The sequence below is a fragment of the Vigna angularis genome, chromosome 3 (assembly GCF_016808095.1).
Source record: "Vigna angularis cultivar LongXiaoDou No.4 chromosome 3, ASM1680809v1, whole genome shotgun sequence".
Lineage (NCBI taxonomy): Eukaryota > Viridiplantae > Streptophyta > Magnoliopsida > Fabales > Fabaceae > Vigna > Vigna angularis.
Window position 1 is genome coordinate 10948610 of NC_068972.1, and position 23202 is coordinate 10971811.

General features: G+C 32.6%; 1 protein-coding gene across 6 annotated transcripts; it reads left to right on the forward strand.

Annotated features, from left to right (window-relative positions):
* The first annotated feature begins 618 nt into the window (after positions 1–618).
* Positions 619–23018, forward strand: LOC108343131 (ubiquitin C-terminal hydrolase 12). 6 transcript variants are annotated; one of them, XM_017581209.2, is made up of 32 exons: positions 619–790; positions 993–1101; positions 1939–2071; positions 2170–2327; positions 3265–3530; positions 3633–3851; positions 3949–4057; positions 4142–4257; positions 4811–4909; positions 7097–7206; positions 8903–8977; positions 9474–9552; positions 9672–9818; positions 9904–9984; positions 10096–10215; positions 11319–11441; positions 12007–12084; positions 12185–12273; positions 12348–12456; positions 12549–12617; positions 12772–12885; positions 15894–15949; positions 16154–16331; positions 16469–16570; positions 16660–16731; positions 18167–18232; positions 18693–18758; positions 20522–20608; positions 20762–20887; positions 21093–21167; positions 21309–21395; positions 22673–23018. In XM_017581209.2, the coding sequence occupies exons 1-32, from the start codon at positions 770–772 to the stop codon at positions 22751–22753; spliced, it is 3420 nt and encodes a 1139-aa protein (XP_017436698.1). In that variant the 5' UTR covers positions 619–769; the 3' UTR covers positions 22754–23018. The 6 variants fall into 6 exon arrangements, 3 of the variants coding, with proteins under 3 accessions (XP_017436698.1, XP_017436700.1, XP_017436699.1); XM_017581211.2 differs by having other exon boundaries at positions 20771–20887; XM_017581210.2 differs by having other exon boundaries at positions 4811–4903.
* Positions 23019–23202: the final 184 nt, after the last annotated feature.

The window sequence follows — 23202 nt, forward strand, 5'->3', positions numbered from 1 at the left end:
ATAATATATTTATACATACACAAAATTAGTTGTTATGATGGAATCTCATATGCTCACCACGTAAAAAAAAAACTAACAAAAAAAAAATAATGATAATTTTATAATTCTATAACTTTATAAAATTACAAAATAATATAATTATAATTTTATATAATAATAATAATAAAATTACAAAATTAGAAAATATAAAATTGTATAACAATAAAATTATAAAATCATGAAATTACGATACTAGAACAAAATAACTACAACATCTTTAGAAACCAATCAACAGAGAAATTAAATATTACTTAATAATATAAATTTTTAAATGCTCAATATATTATAAAATTCAATAATATGCTCAATATATTATAAAATTCAATAATAAAAGCTTTCACGTCTATAAAAAACCTTAAAACTTAATTAAATCAAATAAATAAAATGACCAATAAAATAACATCAATAAAGAACTAAATAACATATATTTAATTAAAAACATAAAAAAATTAAATTTTAAATGACAAGAAGACACATAGGCTGTTTGATATATTGGTATTCCCAAATTATCCCTGATATGATAATCATAGTACTGATAAAGACTTGACTAACGCAAGTAACAAGTCTCCCTTGTATCAATCAATATACGTCATTTGCTTCTTCGTACCCTTTCTCTCTATATTTATAACTGTTTAGCCTCACTCTTCCCTATTATTCAGTGAGGTTTTGATTTCTCAGTGTCGCACTCTGTTTTCTCTGTTTATTCAAGTGTAACCGCCAGCCCACACCAATGCCGCCTCTGCCACTAGACGTGATAATCAAAACTCTGCTTGCTTTTCTTTATATCGCCTATATGAATTGAATGACAATCACGGATAGGAATTGTTTTTTCTTCTCAATTGAACTCTATTTGTTTTTTGTTTGGATTGTTCTTTTGCTTAGTTGCTGGATTCTTTTTTTATTCTTGGTTGATGTTTCTGACACTGTTGTTCTTTGGTGACGTGGTGCTGCAGCAGGACGAGGTGATGACCGATCCTATTTCAGATGCTCCCGAGATGGAAGGTATAGTTTCAGATGTTCCTGAGGTGGAAGGTGTAGTTTCAGATGCTCCCGAGATGGAAGGTATAAAAAATGACGATGTTTTTAATGATCATGTTGTTGTTGATAACGATGATGATGATGTTGTGTCCACCACGGGTGTGTGCGGAGTGTGGAATGCAGGGGAACTTGTTATTGCTATTTTATTTTTTTTAATTCTGCAAATGTGAATTGTAGTTTGGGGGTTGAAAAGTTAGTAGTACCAGAAGAAGAGGGGTCGTGTTTAAATGATATTTAGATATTTATGTTAATTGCAAAAGAATTTGTAATCAATGTTTCAATTTGGTATATAATTCTGAGTTTTCTTGTGTGTAAACAATGATTCCGTTCTTGTTGAGGCTTGCATGTTGGTAGGAAGTTTAAGAATTGTTTTTGTTATATCGGGCTTGGAATGAAGCTCCACCCAGTTCTAGTGCTACTTGTTCTCTATAACTTTGGAAGTTTGTTCCTACTTTTAAGAATCTCTCCTCTGCATTGCATTGCATGGAGTGTTTGATTGGGGTAGTGTGCAATTGGAGCTCTAGATTTTTTGTCATTGGGGTTGTTGTCTTGATTGATTGGGAGGTGAGTAATTTTTTAAACTTTCCTGATTCTTTCTACCATTTTGTTTATATGTGGATCTGCTTGATTGTGGGAGTGGGTAATTAATTCTAAATGTTTGTTCTCTGCATTGTATTGACATGTTTGATTAGTGAAGTGAGCAATTAGCGTCAATATTCTTTCATTTTTGTTGCTTGCTGACCTTCAGATATTCAGGGAATTTTATGTAAAGAAATCAGTAAGGATTTAATTATTTTAATGGTGGCATAGTTGATCAATGATTTGATTTATTTTGTTGTTTTTCTTTAATTGTTCCAACAGAAAGCTGGAGTTCTGCTGAATCACAAACTATGGATAGTCTGTCATCAGGGAGGTTCACATGGACTATTAAGAATTTTTCAACGCTCACTAAGAAAATATATTCTGAAGTTTTCTATGTTGGAGGTCATAAATGGTGAGTGGAATTTTTGCCTGTGTTCTTTTGTTACTAATGGTAGTTAACTTTGCACGTTGTGAATGGTGGTAGTGACTGACATTATTTGCAATGAGCAGGAAGATACTCTTATTTCCAAAGGGGAATAGTGTTGATCATTTATCACTGTATCTAGATGTTGCTGATTCAATGATGTTGGCTCCTGGATGGAGCAGATTTGCCCAGTTTTGCTTGACTGTTGTTAATCAATTCAATACTCAATACTCTTTCAGAAAAGGTAATTTCTCTGACAGGTGTCTCACAAAAATGTATTCTCTTTATTAAGTGGATTCAAAAATGGAGGAATTGAATTTGCCTCATTTGAGTGTAGATTTGGTGTTTCATATGCCCAAATCTGAAGTTTTGGCATATTCTTTTGTGCACAATCTATTCAATTTAATGGAGACAGAATTCCTGAATACAAGTTATGTTTCTTGTCTGTACAACAATACTTTAGGAAACAAAGGTGGTTCCTAGATGCTGCTAAAACTTAAAATAGTTCTTTGTTATTGTTTTTCTGTATATGTAAATATTCCAAGATCAAGTTATAGTTGAGACCTCAATTCTGATAGGATATAAATTGGGGTTGTTTCTGTTGAGAATTTGAATGATATTCCATGGTTTATTACAAGCTAGATTTTATACCCGTGTGTTGCAAGTGTTCCGTTCTCATGTTATTAATCATTTTGAAGTTTATTAGTCATAATATCAATTAATAATTGATATTTTTCAAATTGTTATATTATATATTTTAAAACTAGAGTACTGATGTCAGGTCATGCACAAATGTGCAATCTTGCAAACTTCACCCCTGAGATGTCTAGTCCTAGTTATGAGGATTCTGTGTTAAGATCTCACAGTGGCTTAACATGTTGCCTCAATGGTCCCTTTAAAGACTACAGCTTTCTTCTTCTGTTGTGCAGGTTTTCCAAGTTGAATTGGTTCCAATCTGTTTGCAGTTATAATGTCTTTCCCCAATAGTCTCTCCTCATGCTTATGTTTAGTCATTGATGTTCTGCTTGTTTCTTTAATGTAGTTTTCTTGTCTGATGGCTGTTTGAATGGTTGTTTTTAAGCTATTTTCTTATCTTTGATTTTGAGTGATACCTTATCTCCTCCGTGATGTATTTCTCTTTTATTGAAGGAAAGGATTGATTTTTTTTTTTCATATGGCAGAATCACAGCATCTATTTAATGCCCGTGAGAGTGACTGGGGTTTCACTAATTTCATGCCTCTTGCTGAATTATGTGATCCTAGTCGAGGTTATTGTGTTAATGATACATGCATAGTTGAAGCTGATGTTGCTATTCGTAAGGTTCTTGATTACTGGTCACATGACTCAAAAAAGGAAACTGGTTATGTCGGACTTAAAAACCAAGGAGCTACTTGTTACATGAATTCACTTCTTCAGACACTGTATCACATTCCTTACTTTAGAAAGGTTAGTCAGTAAACTGTGGAAGCTCTTGTATACGAAAGTTGATCATGTTTATTCATACAAAACTAAGCATCTTACATGAACTATTATTATTATTATTAACAGGCTTTGTACCACATGCCTACAACTGAGCATGACATGCCATCAAGGAGCATTCCTCTAGCATTGCAGAGCTTATTCTACAAGTTGCAGCATAATTACACTAGTGTATCTACAAAAGAGTTAACCAAGTCATTCGGATGGGATACACATGATTCATTCTTGCAGCATGATGTCCAAGAACTTAATAGAGTTCTTTGTGAAAAGTTAGAAAACAAAATGAAGGTAATCTATTTTTTCTTGGCAACTACTTGCAGCAATATTTGAATTTGTATTTCTCTTGTTAAGGAGAGAATTGTATTCAGATTTGTTTCTGGTTCAGGGAACTGTTGTTGAAGGCACCATACAGAAGCTGTTTGAAGGCCACCACATGAACTATATTGATTGCATCAATGTTGACTACAAATCAATGAGAGAAGAATCATTCTATGGTATACAATTTATGAGCTTGCTGTTTATTGCATAAATCCATGTTCTTATATCTTATGGAATTATAACTTTTTTTTTTATCCCAGATCTTCAGCTTGATGTCAAAGGATGTCAGAACGTATATGATTCTTTTGACAAATATGTTGAAGTAGAACAGCTTGAAGGTGATAACAAGTATCATGCTGAGTGGCATGGTTTACAGGTAAAATCTAAATACAAGTGCTTTTTTATTTTGGTTGTCAAACTGAATTTCTTACCTTGTTTTTTGTTTAGATCTCGTTGGTTGATTCTTATTTTTTGTATGAGCCTCAACTTTTTTGTTTAACTTTTTCCTTTATTTTCTTGAAGTTTTGCTTTGCAGAAATATAAAATATATTTGTTTTGTTAACAAGGAAATGCAAATGAAAAGTATTTATTTTGAAAGAAACTTCTGGGGTTCTTTAATATATTAAATAAATAAAAAAGGCCGTGGATAACATCACGTAAGGATACATTTAAATTCTACTTGTGTTGTGAGTGAAAGATACACTTAGCGAAGATATGGAGAGCAATAGAAATCTTTTCCAACTTTTACTTGTACGGTTTGGCTTGACTTTTACGGAGGTGATACTCTGTACATCTAAGCTTTTCATGATGGCATAATGGAAGGAACCTGCGGAATTATTTTTTCTTTCCTGTGCTTTGTTGTAAAGCTATTTCTTTTATATTGTTAAGTTTGGTATTTTTCTTCATTATTGTTACGTTCAATCATCCAGGAGGCTAGGAAGGGTGTTTTGTTCGTTGATTTTCCTCCTGTTCTTCAGCTGCAACTAAAACGGTTTGAATATGATTTTATGCGAGATTCCATGGTAAAGGTCAGCAATAAATAGAATCATATTGAATTCTTTCGGTTTTTTTTTATATATTTGTATGTTTCAATGTAATTTTTTACTTGTCTGCATTGAATAGAATTAGAACGAATTCTTTTCATTTTTTTGATGTATTTGTATGTTTCAATGTAATTTTAACCTGTCATAGCTTCGAAGGAGATTTAAAATCATGTGTTATATAGAAACATAGAGACATTGCCCCTTAATACATTGTTCTCTTTATGCATGATCTCAATAAAAGAAATTATTTTGATACTAAGCTTAATTAAGTTTTAAGTACCAAATAAATTTGAGTATTTTAATTTGAGTCCCTATTAAAAAATTTTGTTCATAAACAAGTTGATTGACTAGTTGGAGGAGATTGGAGAGAAAAGGTGCAAGTTGAGCGAGTTGGAGAGGAAGATGGAAGTAATTACCAGGTGATCCTCGTTCGTTGACAGCAAAATCAAACTGCAGGGTTGTTGGATGAAAATAAAAAATATTTTGAGCACTCAATAGAAAATAAATTTTTAACAGGGACTCAATTAAAAATATCCAAATTTCCAAAATAGTTAAAACTTGATTAAGTCTTGATAGACTTAATTCCCAGACAATAGGAACTAATTTATGTTGATAATGGTTTATATTTTTTATTTCTATCATGCCTAAGGAGTATGTTCTTAGCTGGGATTTTTATTATGTTTAATATTTGTTCACACTTAAGTAGGATAAAGTTTTCTCGTTGTAGTTGTTATAATTTTTATACATATATATTCATGTATCTTACATCTAAAGAATCCTATTTATTTTTTGAATGAATAAACATTTTACGGTATCAGATATGTATTGTCTCTGTACATAATATCATCAATCTCCCAAATTAACATAAAAGTTCAATCCACATGCATAGAAAAAAGTCCATATCTTAAAAATAATGTCCCTATCACCTTACAAGACCAATATAATTTTTTTATATGCCAATAAGTGATAAAATTGATGACTCTGATTTTTTTTTTTTATTTCTAACAGGCTCATATTTTATAGGTATCCAAGAGATAAATGTAGAGTTAATGTCAACCCAAATTTTATAATTTTGGAATTCATAAAACACTTAAAGGATCTATCACCTTGTTTATTTGATGAGATGGAAATATTAAATTTCCACCATTTGCTTCAGAGGATAATTAGGAAGGAGTAAAATTTATTTTTAGCGCCCCACTAGAAATTTTCCCTTTTCAATTGTACATTTTATTTTCTTAAAAAAAACAAAATTTATGAAATTTAAAAATAAAAATACTAATTGGTTGCATTTAAAGAAATTAATGGAATAAAACGTTTAAGTTTTGGGATTACGTTTAATTTTTTAATTAGTAAGAACATATTTCATTATTTATTATTTTACTCTCTCTTGACTCATCCAAATAAAGAAATTAATTTTTTTCTCCATTTTTTTCCTTATTTCTATCCATCCAAACAACTATTTCTCTATTTCAGTTTTAATCCAAAAACAAGCATCAATGATGTCCTAGCTTAGGTAGAAAAACTATATGTAAATCCTATGGCATTAGAGACTTTTATGTTTTCACGGTTCAATGAGTCTCCATTTCTTCTTCAAAGCGTCTCTCCAAGGAGGAAGCCTCTCCTCCATCGTTTTTTTCCCTCTCCTTGATCATATTTTTTTTAATTCCCCTCTTCCCATTTTATGGAAAAGGTTAAAATTAAATTCTCCTTTCTTTGGCATCATGACGATTTTGGTGGTGAGGAGAAGGGGATAGAAGTGAATAAACTATCTTTCCTATTTCAATGTAGTATTGCTTGGTGAGCTAAAAAGTTAGTCACCTTATCCCATCCTTCCCATTAGTTTATAAATGATCTGTTTGGTGGGAGAGCTGGGTTAGGTGAGAGTAGGATAGAATGTTTTTTCTTACCCACTTAGTCAATAATAATCTTTTGGGTTACCTCTGTTGTGTACATACTATGATGATGTAATTACCAATTAAGTATCATCTACTTGAAGGAAAATATGTAATTGATGTTGTCTTGGATGTTGATGTTCATTTGTAAATTGTTAAATTTTTTTCCCTTGTATACCATGTATGGTGATCCCGTACCCCCAAGATTTTATTGTACTTCTAAGTTTTCTTTTTATTCAAATGCACCTTTAAGAGTGACCATCAACTTGATCTCCAACAGATCAATGACTACTATGAGTTCCCCCTGCAACTAGATCTTGATAGGGACAATGGCAAGTATCTATCTCTGAAAGCAAATAGAAGCATTCGCAACCTTTATACTCTTCACAGGTATTGGTATTTCCACATCTTCAAATTTTAATTGGCTGAAGTTCTGTTCAATGACATATTCCATGTACTTCAGTGTTGGCTTTTTTTTTTAAAAAAATTTCTTTTTATGGTTAATGTCTGTTTTGGTCCTTTGGGAAACTAAGGCAGTAAGGCTACACTTGTCTGAATGGTGGAAAACTGCAAGGTGCAGAATTTGGAATAAAAATCACTTCAATTTAATTGGTATGGTAAAAATGTGGGAAGCTTCAAAGTGAAGTGCAACTTTTTTACACTGAACGCTGTTTGAATTTTAGTCACTCCTATACCGTGAAAGTGAAAAATAGAATCACTATGGGTGAATTTGAAAGAACTTATTGACAGGGCTTTTCTCATGACATAACAATTGTGCAAGTCCAGGGCAACTTATGAAAATAGTAGATGATGTTCAAAAAACTTTATACAATAACATTTTAACTTCATTTTCTCCTCAATTATGAAAACAAGTTTTACAAGTGCTTTATGATAATAATTTATTCAGTAAGCACTTAATTAAGACATTTACTCAAACACACCCTAAATCCCATATCTTTGCACTGACCTTATTTGCCATATGGTCATAATAAATCAAGTGATTAGGAATTAGCCATGTAGCACAGTGGTGACTTATGGTTGAAAATACTTAACAGTCTGCATTTAGCAACAATTCCACTTTAAGAGTCTTAGAGAAGATGGGAAATTTGAATTAAAGGACACTGTGCTACATCTGTAGACTGAGGTTTTCTCAATTACTGTTTTTTTCAGAATCCATTGTAAGCCTATCACTGTTCACAAGAAGTCTTTAATATAGTAAAATATTATATACTGTAGCTGTACAGTTATCGTTATATATTTGTAATTGGCATGGCTTTTCTGTATTTCTTTGATCCTGTAATTGTATTAAATAAATTGGTTGGTGATTGTTGGGTCCACAACATAATGAGTTAAAAGGTTAAGTATATTTTGATGCTGCTTGATCCAACTGAAACTGTCTTAATTTTGAGGTAAGAAGCTGTATAAGGTTTACAATTTTGACTTGTTAATGGTTATACATTTGGCTGGCCATGTTAAGTCAAGTTACTTGTAGACTAACAGATTGTATTATTACAATCTTATGCACCTTAAATTTTAGAATATTTAGTTATTTTCCTCTGGAATCTATTTATAGTATTTTGAGGTTAACTGCTGGCTATATATGTGATGGATGCACTCACTCATTAATATGGTAAGAAAATGGAATTCATTGTGAGAGCAGAGTGTACCTCTATACACGGTAAGATGGTCATGGACTAATTGAAATTCATTTGTCTATCTTTTGAAGATAAAAATTGGATTATATTTGTCAACATGTGGTACAATGGTGATTTGCTTTGTGCTAAATACATGGTCTTTACAAGGAGATTTATCTCACGGATTATAGCTTCTTTTAATTTTTTTTGTTCTCTTCATTTTGTATGTATACATCTTTTTTGTTATGCATGACTATTTGTCCTCAGCTCTTTCCAACTTTTTCTGTTCATCTTAATGAGTTATTTTTTTTATGATGAAAATCGATAGGACAATTAATTATGGATTTAGAATTGGATTGATGGCACTGCCCTATATCTTTACTAACTGTGATTTTTCATTTATTTAATCATATACTTATGGGTCTTGTCTGCATCATCATTTTTGTTTTCAGTGTTTTGGTTCACAGTGGTGGGGTTCATGGAGGACACTATTATGCTTATATTAGGCCAACTCTATCAGATCAGTGGTGAGTAATTGAGTTCTTTTTGGTTTGAGACAATATACTTTTATATTTTATGTTTTAACTAATAAGCACAAAAGTGTTACCTTTTCACTAGCTTCACCGATTCAGTATTTCAGGATTTGTGTGCGAACAAAAGGAGGCTTTTTTCCTAGTTTCTTTTTGTGTTTTAGAGCTATTAATGGATGATCCTTAAGATGATTTGTTGGGTCCTTAAGAATTGCTAACTTTTTTTAGTTTTCCTTTGTCCATTGTATATTAGTATTGCTTTGTACCATGTTTAATGAAAAGTTCCTATCACACTAGGTATAACTAGCATGAGAGTTTAAGCCCTTATATTGTCATGCTTAACATTTTGTGCTGGTTTTCATTGAGCTAAATGGTTGGTATATATATGTTTGTGTTGTGATACCTGTAGGCATGGTAGTCATTCCCTTTCTTCTTTGTTCATTATTTCTTACTGATTTCTTATTTAAAAGCGTACATAACTTGCTTGTTTCAGGTTTAAATTTGATGATGAACGGGTAACAAAAGAAGATTCAAAGAGGGCAATAGAAGAACAGTATGGTGGTGAAGAAGAGGTAAAACTTAATACTATTGCCTTGATCACTTTATCATCTATTCTTGGATCCTGATTGTCATTTTTCTTTTAACATTGTCGTCACATTTTTTTTTTTGTTATTTTTCTTCTTTTCTATAGTTACCTCATATCAACCCTGGGTTCAACAACTCTCCCATCAAATTTACAAAGTACTCAAATGCATATATGCTTGTTTATATTCGTGACAGTGACAAGGATAAGATAATTTGTAACGTGGATGAGAAGGACATTGCCCAACACCTAAGAGTAAGATGTTTGACTCATTGATGTCATATTACTTATGTTATATTTCTCTGATGCAAAATTTTTTCACTTTTAAATTATATTTTAGGCTAGATTAAAGAAAGAACAAGAAGAAAAAGAGAAGAAGAGGAAGGAAAAGGCAGAGGCTCATTTGTACACCGTCATAAAGGTTACAAATCTAGCTTTCCCTCCCATCTAAGTTTAGTTTTATCTTTATATGCTTTCTCTGATATGCATGGGTTCTAAGAACTGGTTCAATGATACTATTTATTGGATCCAGATTGCACGTGAGGAAGATATGTGTGCACAGATTGGAAAGGACATATTCTTTGATCTAGTTGATCATGATAAAGTATGGAGTTTTCGCATTAAAAAACAAATGCCATTTATGTTGGTTAAGGTATGAACTATTATTTTGTCATTTTATTTGCACATAAAAATTATTCATGTTTGGCCTTCAATGCTCCATCTATTTCATTTTTGCAAGATTTTTTTCCTTTCAAATTATTTTCAATTGGAAAATGTTTCATCTTTCCATTATGAGTTATATGAATAAATTTATAAGATATAAACTACTGAAGTGGAAAATCATTTCTTCATTCAAGTTTCTCAGTGTTTGGCTATGGAAGTATGAAATTTCTTCTTCCTTTTATGTCGTTTTCTTCATTTTTCTTGCTGAGCTTTTCGGTAGGGTTTCTCTTTTGCCTGTTGTATATTTATTTTTTGAGGATGTGTTTCTTTTAGATCATTGGTGTCTTTTAGTCTCGGTGATGGCTACCTTACCAGAGACCTATTGTGGCAGTTGGTTGACCGTATACAAATGGGGTTTTTTGTGCCCCCAATGTTTGCTTGCACATAAGATTTAGTTTTTGGTTTATCATTTGGGTTTTTCCCATGAAGTGATTGCCATTCTCTGTTATGTATTGTCTTGTATAGGTATTTGGCGGCCCTTTGCATTCTTTCCTATTGCCTTCATCATCTGCTTTTTTTTTGGAGTTTTTGTACTCTAATAAAATACCTAATCCTTGTCCGTTTACTTTCCTTGTCGTGTCTTTATTAAATTTCTGAATCATCTTTAACCTTCCAAATACAACAAAAGCACTGAAACACAGCTGCAGTGAAAACAACCAAAAAGCACTCGCCCAGATCAAAACCTAATCAGCTCCAATTGAATCCTGTCACCCAGCCACCATCAGTTGAAGTTAAGTATGAGTAAGGACTCAGTCGAACCACCCACTACTCCATGTCACCCTGGCAAAGATGATTGAATTAAGGTTGGAGTTAGGTGGGAAAATGAGGTCCAATAGGATTTCCATTTGAAGCTGAATGAGTGAAAAGCTTATCTTAGGTGTTTTTCAATAATTCATTACTGCTTAAATAGTCATTTTTGTTTTACAGGCTGTGTACTTATATTTACTGATCTGTAATTCATTTGATATCTGCTGAAACAGAACTTAATTCTTGAATTTCTTCTTATATTTCTGACAATGAAGTCTTTATCAGGAAGAAGTTGCTAGAGAGTTTCATATACCTGTCCCATTTCAACGATTTTGGCTATGGGCAAGGCGGCAAAATTATACATACCGGCTAAATAGACCATTGACGTCTAGTGAGGAAACTGGGTTGGTGAGTTCTTCACCCAAATTCCAATGCCGTGTCCCTAAAATGTATACTTATGTCTGTCTATATTATGTTATATTACATTATACCTTAACCTTAACCATGTGTTTTTATTTTTAAATTTTTTATTTCTTGATCCTACTAAATATTCACGGAACATCACAGGCTGCCCTGTCTGATCATAATACTGTTTTCCTGCCGGCACTCATTACAAGTCCACTGTTCATAAACACAAAAACGAAGAGAAAAATATTCTGGATGTTCCCTTATTTTCATATGTTCCCAAGTATATATTTATGGAGGCAGATTTTGAATTACAGTGTCATATTTGCTCTGCCTGGCAGATTAGTAGTCCTCCCTTTGAATTTTGACAATATCAATTTGCAAAAAAAAAAATATTTGAATTAAGAAATGTATACTACTGCTGCTTTAGGCAAATATTGATTGCTTACTTTTTTGTTACACGCAAACCTAAAATAAAACTAAAATAGGTGGGATGGAGAATAGGAGTGAAGTTTCATTGTTTGAACTGCTAACTCGAGAATATGATTTCTTTTCTGATCATTTATAGGTTGGAGAGTTGACAGAAGTTTCCATTAATGGAAATAATGCAGAGCTGACATTATTTTTGGAATTTGGAATAAATCCGGTACTGTTGTTTCTTTTAGATTTTACCTTAGTTCTCGATTGTCTGGTAGTGACTTTTAATTGACATGGATTTGTTATTTATTTTCTGCATAATGAATTAGGGTTTTGGGTTTTGTCCTCCTCCCGTGAAGACAAAAGAAGATTTGTTGCTATTCTTTAAAGTTTATGATCCCTCTCAGGAAAAGCTGCGGTACTTGCTCTTGCTATTACATTTTAGAGTGAGGCTACATTTAGTTACTCTAATGCCTTTTCTTGTTTTCTCAGGTATGTTGGGAGTCTTTATGTCAAAGGTAGTGGGAAGCCATTGGATATATTGTCTACACTAAAAGGAATGGCAGGATTTGCTGTTGATGAAGAAATTGAACTATTTGAGGTTAGCTGATCTGCATCTCATGTATCATTATTTCTCGTGATTGCAATCTAAAGGAAGAGTAAGTATGTTTTCTTTCTTTTGCCCTCATCCAGGAAATTAAATTTGAACCTCGTGTCATGTGTGAACATGTTGATAGGAATAAGACTTATCGTGACAATCAGGTATAAATTATGTGATTAACTGTAGATTTTTTACTCGAGTGAATTTTAAGTATATGCCTTGGTGGTTTATTACAAACAATCATCTCCATCCTAAATTGTATTGTATTGGGGCACCTACTTTATTGCAACTTCTGCTTCCATCTGTTTTTGGCAGCTTGAGGATGGTGATATTATTTGCTACCAGAAATTCCCCAAAGCTGGAAGTGGTGAGCAGCTTTGCTGTCCCAACAACGTTTATTCATTCTTGGAATATGTGCATAACCGACAGGTTTGAAATTTTAAATAAAAATTATAACTTTTTTATAAATTCTGAAATTTTGAATCCTCAATTTAAATATTGTCTTCTAACTGCAAAAATTATGCTTGATAAGTATAATGCTGCGACCTTCATCCCTTTTTCAAGTTTGCACAGATAGCTTGAAAATTCACCTCTTGTCAAGTTTTTTGTATTGAATCTGCTGATCTAAAAAGTAATAAACACAACATTGAAACATTGGCCGGGTATTTGAAGGCCGGGTATTGATAAAACTAAGCGCATATATTTCTTCTGATTTTAGAATTGAATAGAAAATCTTAAAATTGAATGGAAAGTGGGTGAAGACTTGCTGGGACTGAGTTTTTATTAGATTTCCATCTTAGTTAGGGTACAATAGTATATAACTCAGCACTGCCAGTCTGGCAGTCAGTTAACCATAGCTACCTGTTAGGATTAGGCTAAACAATGCCATCTGACAGCATTTACTCCAATACTCAACATACTTGATTCTGAGAATAAAAGTATTGTAGTCTGGCTGCATCCTTGCCTTGATGACATAAGTTTATTTCATATAAAAAATTTTAAGCCAATTTTGTAAAACTAAGCAACATTCAAGGAGGTAAAAGATATAGAGGAAGCAAGGAAAAATCTATGGTATACATGTCTGCCATCTTCCACTTTTCCCTTCCTCTTCCATCCTTGCATATCTGGTTCAAAGCTCTGTGTTGTTGTAGTTATTAGTTCCATTTGGGCGCAAAACCTGTTACCAGAAATAATGGGGTTTTTTCTCTTGGGCTTGTTATGTGCAGCCTCTTAGGTTTGTAGCCCTTAAATTAGTGAAATGCTATGCAGGAATCAAGCTCCCCCTATTATTATTATTATTATTTAGTATTAGCCAAAGCGTATGTACCATTACTATTTTAGTAACTTTGTTTAAAAGGGAAAATTTGCCAGTAATTTGAAACAAAAAATAGGAAACTTTTTTTTCCTTGAAAACTAGAATGTGGCTGAATGCATTTGCACTGTTTGGATAAACTTTTCAACAAACACATGTAGGAAAAGAAATTAGAAGGTAAAATGATTGAACTTTTCCCATAAATAAAACCTTGAAAAATTTGTCGCATTTAACTTCTTTAAAAATGTTGATTTTAGCTTATGATGCATAAGTTAAATTTAACTCATGATTGAAGCTTGATTCTATTGTAGATATTTTAATAGTGTGGCATATTAGTTAGATAGTTAGTGAGATGTTAACTTTTGTAGTAGTACTATAAATAGGCATGATGTATTGTGATACATATATACATAAGAAATAAAATTTCCCTTTACTTCTCTGTTTTTTGTTTTTTTTTGAGTTTGACTTGTATTTAATCCTTCTCCGAGATATATTTAAGTCATTACAGGTTATGGGGAAAACATAGCAAACAAAAAAAATACAATATATACTAACAGATGAATAGAAAATGCAGAACTATAATTACAATACAAAAATAAGGAAAATAATGATAACAATTAATAATAATAGCAAGTTTAGAAATTTAAATAACAATAAGTTCAGAGAAAAATCCAACGTAGTTGAACAGCCTTTCTTATAGATGTTGAGGGGTTTCAGTTTTATAGAGAAGGAGTATTGAGAAGAAAAGGATAAGAAACGAGAAAGAAGAAAAAAACAGCAAGAACCTTGTAGTTTGGGCCAGGGGTTGTGCTGTGAGAAGGGGGATAGGTGGTGGTCCGGCAGTGGGTGATGGTGATGGAAAAGGCCGTAGGCTGGAGCAGAATAAGTTGCATACGGTAGAGGAATAGGTTGCATTCAGTAGCAGTGTCACTGGTGGTTGACTGCACTGGCTACTGTAGCTGAACTGGTTTGCTTTTGGTCTATGGTGGTTCACGAAGGTTAGCTTAGTTCCTTTTTCTCTTAATTTTGGGTTGGGTTTGGGTTTTTTTTCCTAACATTGTCATAACTTGTCTCACCCTCATAATATAACAAAAGGCCAATGTGTTCCTATCATAACACTTCATAATTAATTCAAAACTATATTCTGGAATATGTAATCTGAGTTTTGGGTTATGCAATCTATAATTATCCAAAATATATTCATGTAATCTGGAATTACATAATCCTATTTTGGTTGACACAACCTGGAATATGGTTCCGGTTTACCAAATTTGAAACCATATTCTTAATCCAGAACGTAATCTGAATGTTCCAGAGTGACATAGTCTGAAGTATAGTCCAGATATATTATTACAAGTGTATAGTAATCCTTTTTTGTAGTATGAGGGTGGGAGAAAAAACTATGGAGATCTCAGAAGAAATACCCCCAACTTGTTTTCGTTTTTAAATCTATTGTGTTGGTCATGTCACAGGTCCCACAATAGTTTCAAAAAGAGGATTTTGCCTCAGGTCTAGGTTAGATTGCTCCAACCAATACTTCTTCCTTTCTAAAGAGGCGCGGGCCTGCAATGTGGGACTGGGGCATGATTTTCCCCAGGACTTCTCAACAGCATCTTTCTGCAATCTCCAAAGCAGCCACAATGGAAAGCCATGGAAATTCTGCATTGCTAGCACCATGTTATGGCGGCTGGTGATAAATCCACCACTGATGTTAGAAAGTATAATTTTGAAAGCTTGCGTTCCTCATAATTCAATACTTTCTTTGACAGACTCTGGTTACTGAGTTCTTTATAGAATTTTGCCACATGGTGGTATTTGAATTATACACTATCATATATTGGCGTATTTTGGGGATCTTTGATAATTGTTCAGAACAGATTGGTTGACTTTGTTGTCCTATGTAATCTTGATATTGACCGGGTGATCTTTTGTTGCAGATGGTTAGATTATTTCTGCTGCATATTTAAGTGAATTTGAAAGTTACTTGTGTATATGATTTCTTAAAAAAGATATTGAAAAAATGGAGGAATAATATTGCAAAAATAATATTGGGTTTTGGATACTAGTTTTCTGTGGTGTATTGTTTCAATTCCTTTTCAATACACAATATTCATTGATTTTTCAGGTTGTCCGCTTCCGATTTTTGGAGAAACCCAAAGTGGATGAATTCAGTCTTGAGCTGTAAGTTTCATTTGTACATACACGTAATTTTGTATATTAATTAATATGTTGAGTTTCATGTCCTAGTTAAAAAAATTTGTTTGCACGAATTACCATGCAGCCTTGATTTGATTGTGCCCTTTTTCCCTGATCAAGTTTTGTTGGTGGACCTTTCTTGCAATTAAATTATATTTGATGATACGTATACATTCTGTGATCATCTAGGTCAAAGCTTCACACATACGATGATGTTGTTATGAAGGTTGCTCAACATCTTGGCTTGAGTGATTCTTCTAAAATCAGACTTACGTCTCACAACTGCTACTCCCAACAACCTAAAGCACAGCCTATAAAGTATCAAGGAGTTGAAAATTTGTCTGACATGCTGATTCACCTCAATCAGGTATTATTGCAAGTCCCAATCATTCTAGATAAAAATAATTTAAAATCCTTGCAATTTGCAAGACTTCCAAATGGCTGTCTATTTTACTTGTGCTCCTGGTATCATGAATTATTTTCTTGTTTTTGTTTTTTTTGTAGATTTCTGATATACTGTACTATGAAATATTGGATATCCCTCTGCCAGAATTGCAATGCATAAAAACTCTTAAAATTGCTTTCCATGTTGCTAAGAAAGATGAAGTGAGTATTTTTAGGGGTTTTATTCTCCTTTTTCAATATACTGTGTTATATTAAGATTTATACATCTAATGAGAGTTATAATTTCTCAGGTGGTCCTTTCTACTGTTAGATTACCAAAACAGAGTACAGTGGAAGATGTACTGAATGATATTAAGTCAAAGGTAAACAATATAATTAAAGTTGATATATTATCGTGTAAGCTGCTTTTTTTTACTGTGACTTAAAGATATATTATGCCCCGTTCAACTATTTTGATTTCATAATGAGTGTGAAGGTTGTCAAACTTAATAGTTAACTAAAACTCAATTTGTAGATTCAAGTTGTAAACTCATAAGAGTTTACTTAATTTAAAAAATATTAAAAATTCTATTACTGACATATGTGTAGCATACTATTCTTAATACAACAGTATTCAACCTAATGAGCATTGAGTTTGATTAACTTATGTTGAGTTTGATCTAAATGCTCAAATTACCCAACTGTAAGTATTTAAATTGGTTGGGTCGATTTGAATTCTTGGTGTTCATACTTCTGAACATCTCCAATGTAGGCGACAAAAATCTTGGTAACAAGTTGGATACTTAAGGGAACAACAAGTTGACATTTGGGGTCAAGAATCAAAAGTGGGATGGTCTAGTGATTAGGAGAAAAGGTTGAGACGGAGATGTACTGATGCAATGGATTGTCCAATTTTTGAAGAAGATCTTTATTTCGAGGTGGAGACAATCTTTTCGGTTGCAGGGAAGAGGAGCAAACACATTTTCGTTTGGGTAATCATGCACAGTAGGTTTAGCCTAATCAACCCTAAAAAACTGGTATGTATGATTGTTCCCACCTATATGTTGTATTTTGGTATTATCTCTAGTGATGTTTGACTTTCCAATACACCTCTCACATCCAGTTGGCTTGATACATGGATAACATGGTAAGTGACCCTTTTAAGGGATCTATGATAGACTCTAATACCATCTTTCAAAGTGGGATTAATCTAACTCAACCTTAGAAAATTGGCTTGAAGACTAAGAGGAAGTCATCCCTGTGTATGGTGAAGTGGTGGAATCAAGATGGAAGGAACACCCAGCAACCATGGAGGTTTGGGTTTCATGCAAGATTGTCAACCCACAACCGCAATAATCAGTTTATCAAATATAATTCTTGTTGGGGAGGAATGAACTTATCGTTTGAGAAAGAATTTGACTCTTGAGATTGAGGACAATTCTGGTCTATGTATAATAGGTATGGTTCTGATGGAAAATAAGAACATTCAAATTCTCAGAATCTAATTTGAAAATAATTTACTGAATTCCTAAGTTAGACAATATCTTTGATACACCTTGTATACTTGATACACCTTGTTTACTGAACTAAGATAGCCTTATTGTCCTTGTGATGAGAGACTGTTTGATAGTGCGAGAAGGGTGTTTCCTTTATCTAATAAAATGCTGTCATTGTCCTTTAGATTAGTTCATATTGTTGTTATTGACTGGATTTAACTATCCTCTTGTCTATTTGAAGCATTCCTTTGAAGTATTTGTCGACCTCTTGTATTTTATGCTACATGAAATGTAATGGAATTAATATTATGTTGACAAATAGGTGGATTTATCTCATCCTGATGCACAACTAAGATTGCTTGAAGTTTTCTATCACAAGATATACAAGGTGCTGAATCATACACTTTTGTTTTCTTTGTTCAGATGCTAGTCTTACAAGCATGATTTCCTTAAGTTGACTAATTTTATTGGCGTTCAATGCGATGAGGGGAAAAATCAATTGATCTGTATCACTCGTTTGCACTAATGCAATATAGCCTTATTGTTGACAGTTGTTATCAAAATTTTTATAATACTATTATCCTATTAATTACTGGCTTGTCACTCATTTTGTTTTGAAATTAGATTTCACATTACTGATATTTCTCAATATTTATGTGAATGAAGTTTGACTGAAATATCCATTTCGAAGCAATTTATATGCAGGATAAGGAAAATTTATTGGCATATAATTTGTTTTGTTTTTTGGGTGTAAAAACTAATAATTTTGTTTGACATTTGTTAAGTGCTGCTTTATTTATGAAGAAGTTTCAAACTGGATAGCTGTAAAACTAATAAACCTTTTGCAGATTTTCTCGCCGAGTGAGACAATTGAGAATATTAGTGATGAATATTGGAAGTTAAGAACAGAGGAGGTAAAGATTTGTTACCTTTGTTATATTTATTTTTATAATTAGTATTCAAATACAACATCTCGATTGGGGAGATACTATTTTGGATGCGATAGACATTGTTTTAGTTCTTGTCATCCTTCACTTGTTTGAAGAGAATGTGTTGATATTGAAAAATGTGTAGACAATAGACATGTGACATGTATTTGTAAACAAAAAGATTGGGATGTAAACAAAAAGATTGGGATGTCGCATGATTGTCATGTTTGAGTAAGTCATGGTCCTTTTCCTTGAATATCTACGGCCTTTTGGATTTTCCCATGAAAAACCCTCCTGGCCATATCTCTTTAATATTGAAATAATAAAGTTTAAAAACGATTTTAGTCTCTCAAATTTGGGTCATTTTGTCCCTCAAATTAAAAATTGTCTCTTTAGTCCCTGCAGTTCAGAATTTGTCTTTTAGCCCCTCTTTGGAGACATTGTTAGAGACATGATATATGGTAGTTTTTGAATTTGCAATTTGTGGTGGTTTTTAACCACTGTAATTTAGTTTTCTAATTTAATCATGAAATACAATATACGGCAGTTGTTAAAGCTCGAAATAAATTAAAGAAAATAGAAAAATAGAAGCATGGGCACGTATCCTTCTTATTTAGTCCAAAAATCCTCAGTGTGATCATTTGTCGGTCCAATTAAACTGACTGCCAGGTGAAGGCAAGTAATTGAAAGAATTCTGATCAGAGCGATCCTGGAATTCCCTACAACCCAAGGGAGATGGATAAAATTTACCTCTATATTGATGACAGCCAAGCACAACAGTAAAATCACCTATAAAGGACCATGGAGCTGAAATCTGAGAGATTAGAGAGAACTTGCCACAAATCTCTTCTAGCTAAATAGCTGACACACAAATATCCTATAAGACATGCTTAAAAGAAAGAGAAACTCGTTGTGTAGAAGAACTAAGGACGGCTGAATTAATATCTTTACCACTGTAACACCCATGAGATGGAAGATCTTTTTGTTTTGTACAAAGAACTTAAGATGTAAGGATTCCCAAAACTGAAGAGTGATATGAATCTTTATAAGAGGTTCAGCCACAAGATGAAAATCTGGTTTATGAAGAAGACAGATTATTAACTATCCTCTTTGCTCTAGGTTGAGCCAGACCTTTTATGTTTCATAATAGGTATTTCATCATAAGATAACAAAAAATCAGTCTAAAAGGATTTCATTGTTCTAACTATCAGAGTCCATTTTGGACTAAGTTCTTGGACCAAGACTGGCGTCTCTTTGCCCAGATAATAACACCGGTGGTGGTTTTGAAACAGAAATGCAACAGCCTTTCTAATATTTATCTCAGAAATTTTAAGAGTTATCTTTTCTTCATCATTTTGAATTTCTTATTTTACATTATAAAAAAAATTAGCTGTGACTTGTGTCAAGATAGATTTACCTTACGAGCGTTTTAAGAAATTAAAAAATTTTATCCTTACTTTAGATTTCATTGATGTTTAAGCTTTTGCAGTTCCATTAATTCTATTTTCAAAACTCCACAGAGTTCAGTTTTCATTTTGTAATAGTCCACAAAGTATAGTAGTCGTGCCACTGTCACAATCCTGCCTTGTTAGTTTGTTATCAGCCACACTGCACAACTATGCAGGATTGACTGTAAAGTTGTAATTATGTCCTTTTGTTATTGTAGCATGCTGTGAATTTTTTAGTGCATGATTCCTCTTCATTTTGGTTTCTTGTTACGAATATAATATTCTTTTGTAATATTGAAGATTCCTGAAGAAGAGAGAATTCTTGGTCCTCTTGATCTGTTGATTCATGTTTATCATTTCTTTGAAGACACTTCTCATAAGTATTTGGTAAGATCAAATATCTGGTATTATTATAATTTCTCACTGCTTTTTCCGTCCAAATATAATTTTTTCCTGTAATTGAATCATATTTCTGCTTTGATACATTTTTTTTACAAACACTTTTTTCTCGATTCTGTGTGGGTGGATTGAAACATGTAGAATTTGCAGAAAATTCAGAATTTTGGGGATCCTTTTCTATTTGTTATCCGTGGGGGTGAGACATTAGCTGATGTCAAATTGCGGATACAGAAAAAGCTTCAAGTTCCAGATGCGGAGTTTTCAAGCGTATGTATGAATGTGTTATTTTACTTTTGGCATTTTAAAGCTTGGTCAACTTTTTTGGGACATTAACGAATATGTACAAAGTTCGATTTGTTTTTCTGCTTGTAGTTAAACTACCGTCCTGCTTCCATTACTTCTCTGCATGTAGAGTTAACAAGGTTTTATTTCATGATTGATGTATTTGTTCCCATGTTGTTTGTCTTTCCAGTGGAAGTTTGCATTTGTGTTACATGGTCGTCCTGAATACCTACAAGATTCTGATATTGTCTGTGCTCGGTTTCAGGTCTGTCAATATTCTCTTATGTGATTTTTCATTTTGGTTGTGAATGTACGAGTTTGAGGCTGTCAATGGAATTTGTTCAGGCATATTGTTTGATTTCTACATGATTAAGTTAATACAAATTTGAATTGTTTGTTTGTTTAGAGAAGGGATATTTTTGGTTCTTGGGAGCAATATCTTGGACTGGAACACACTGTCAATGCTCCAAAAAGGTCTTACGCAGTTAACCAGGTAAATGTTGGGGAGTGGCTTCTTTCTGTCTTTTGGGAGATTCCCCAATGTAGCTGTGTGGATGGTATATGCACTAAGTCTTAAAAAGAAACCAAAATGTGGATCTAGCATGCAGTCATTCAAAATTTAGGGTAGTTAAAACAATAAAATATATACAATTTATATATAAAAAGAAAAAGTTATTACTTCTATGCATGGTTACTTGAGTATATTCTGTTACCTCTATCCTCAAGAAAATATACAACATAGAAATAGACTTATTTGAGAATAGTTCAGTTAGTTAAACTGTGAGAGCAATCTAGAAAATATAATAGAGAAAAGCGCACGGAAGAAGGCAAGCTATATGTTCTAAAATTATTTTTTCAGTCTCACCCTTAAACTCTAACATGACTATATAACTTTTACACTTTAGTATTGGACATACTTGCTGGGCAAATTGGAGAGACATACCTCAAGCTCATCTTTTGTCTCTGAATTAGTGCTAGTTGATCAGGTTAGAGGAGCTAATTCTCAAATTAAGTAGATAGGAAGTTTAGAATCATACGGTTTCACCAATATAGATGTACCCAAGGTATATGCAATGTAAGATCGAGCAAGGTGAAACTAAGGATCACATTAAATCACATGTTCCATGGTTTAGTTATCTTGGATCCGTTTGCAAAGTGACGGGGATATTAATAAGAATGTTAAACAAGATGCAAGGTGAGTGAATGAAATTGTGTAATAAATAGTTCATTATGAACATGAGGAGAAGTTAAACAAATATTGTGACTTGACACATATGCCAATGATTGAAACTTTTAGTTGCCATTGCAAACTTGTTATTATGGCGGTATCTTTAGGTGTTCTGTGAAGAATACTTAAAAGAAATGATAGTTTGATACACATAAATTTTTTATATTTATTTGATATTACTTTTTTTATTTTTTATTTTCTTTATTTTTGAAGAATTATAAAAATTCACTATTTTATAATCATTTTATCGTTGTTACGTGTGTCATGATAGTACTCAATACTGAAAGACAGAATTACACATCTTCTAAAATAAACAATATAAGATAATGTTAATCTTTAATACAGAGACGAGTCTTTAGTTCCTATAGCTCCATGATATATCTTTTCTCTCACTAAAACATTCATAGATGAATTTTATTTTACATTTATATCTACAACTTTTGATAATACAATTGGAAAGAAAAGAAATTATCGCATTTGCACTGGATATCCAAATGCAACACCGGCTGCATACAAGTCACTGAAAATAATTTTATGTGCAGGTTCCAGCTGTCTACAACGATCATTTCTCAAATATCCAGAACCGTCACGCAATTGAGAAGCCTGTAAAAATCTACAACTAATCAATCTATGAATCAGTCAGTATATAACACCTTATGGCAGTGACACTTACAGTTTTATGAAGTGATGACAGAAGTGTAGATTCAATCTTTGTCAATTTGTAGCTTCATCATTACTTAGGGGGATAGGTGTATAGCTTGATCTGTCTTTCCTGGTAGTTAAAACTCAATAACTCCTCGTCTCTTTGGTTTTAATTCCTTTGTAAATAATAAATAATAAGATTTTGGGTTGGATTTTTGTCTTTGAATTATAGCTATACTTAATTTCTGGGCCTTCTATTACATTACAGGCTTGTTACTGTATACAACTACACTTTAAACTGATATGTTTAAACTCACCTGCAACATTTTTCAACAAACTAACTTACACCCCTTGATGAATAGTTTAATTTATTTTCACCCAAAACCTTTCTAAGAAAAGATAAAGTATTAACTCTTAATGCAATTTTTTT

Excerpts from the sequence above, each read along its gene's own strand:
- LOC108343131 (XM_017581209.2), top strand. The coding sequence starts at position 770 with ATGCCGCCTCTGCCACTAGAC. Across the intron at positions 12,085-12,184 it reads TGGAATTTGGAATAAATCCG|GGTTTTGGGTTTTGTCCTCC; the intron begins GTACTGTTGTTT and ends ATAATGAATTAG. Across the intron at positions 20,609-20,761 it reads ACACTTCTCATAAGTATTTG|AATTTGCAGAAAATTCAGAA; the intron begins GTAAGATCAAAT and ends TGAAACATGTAG.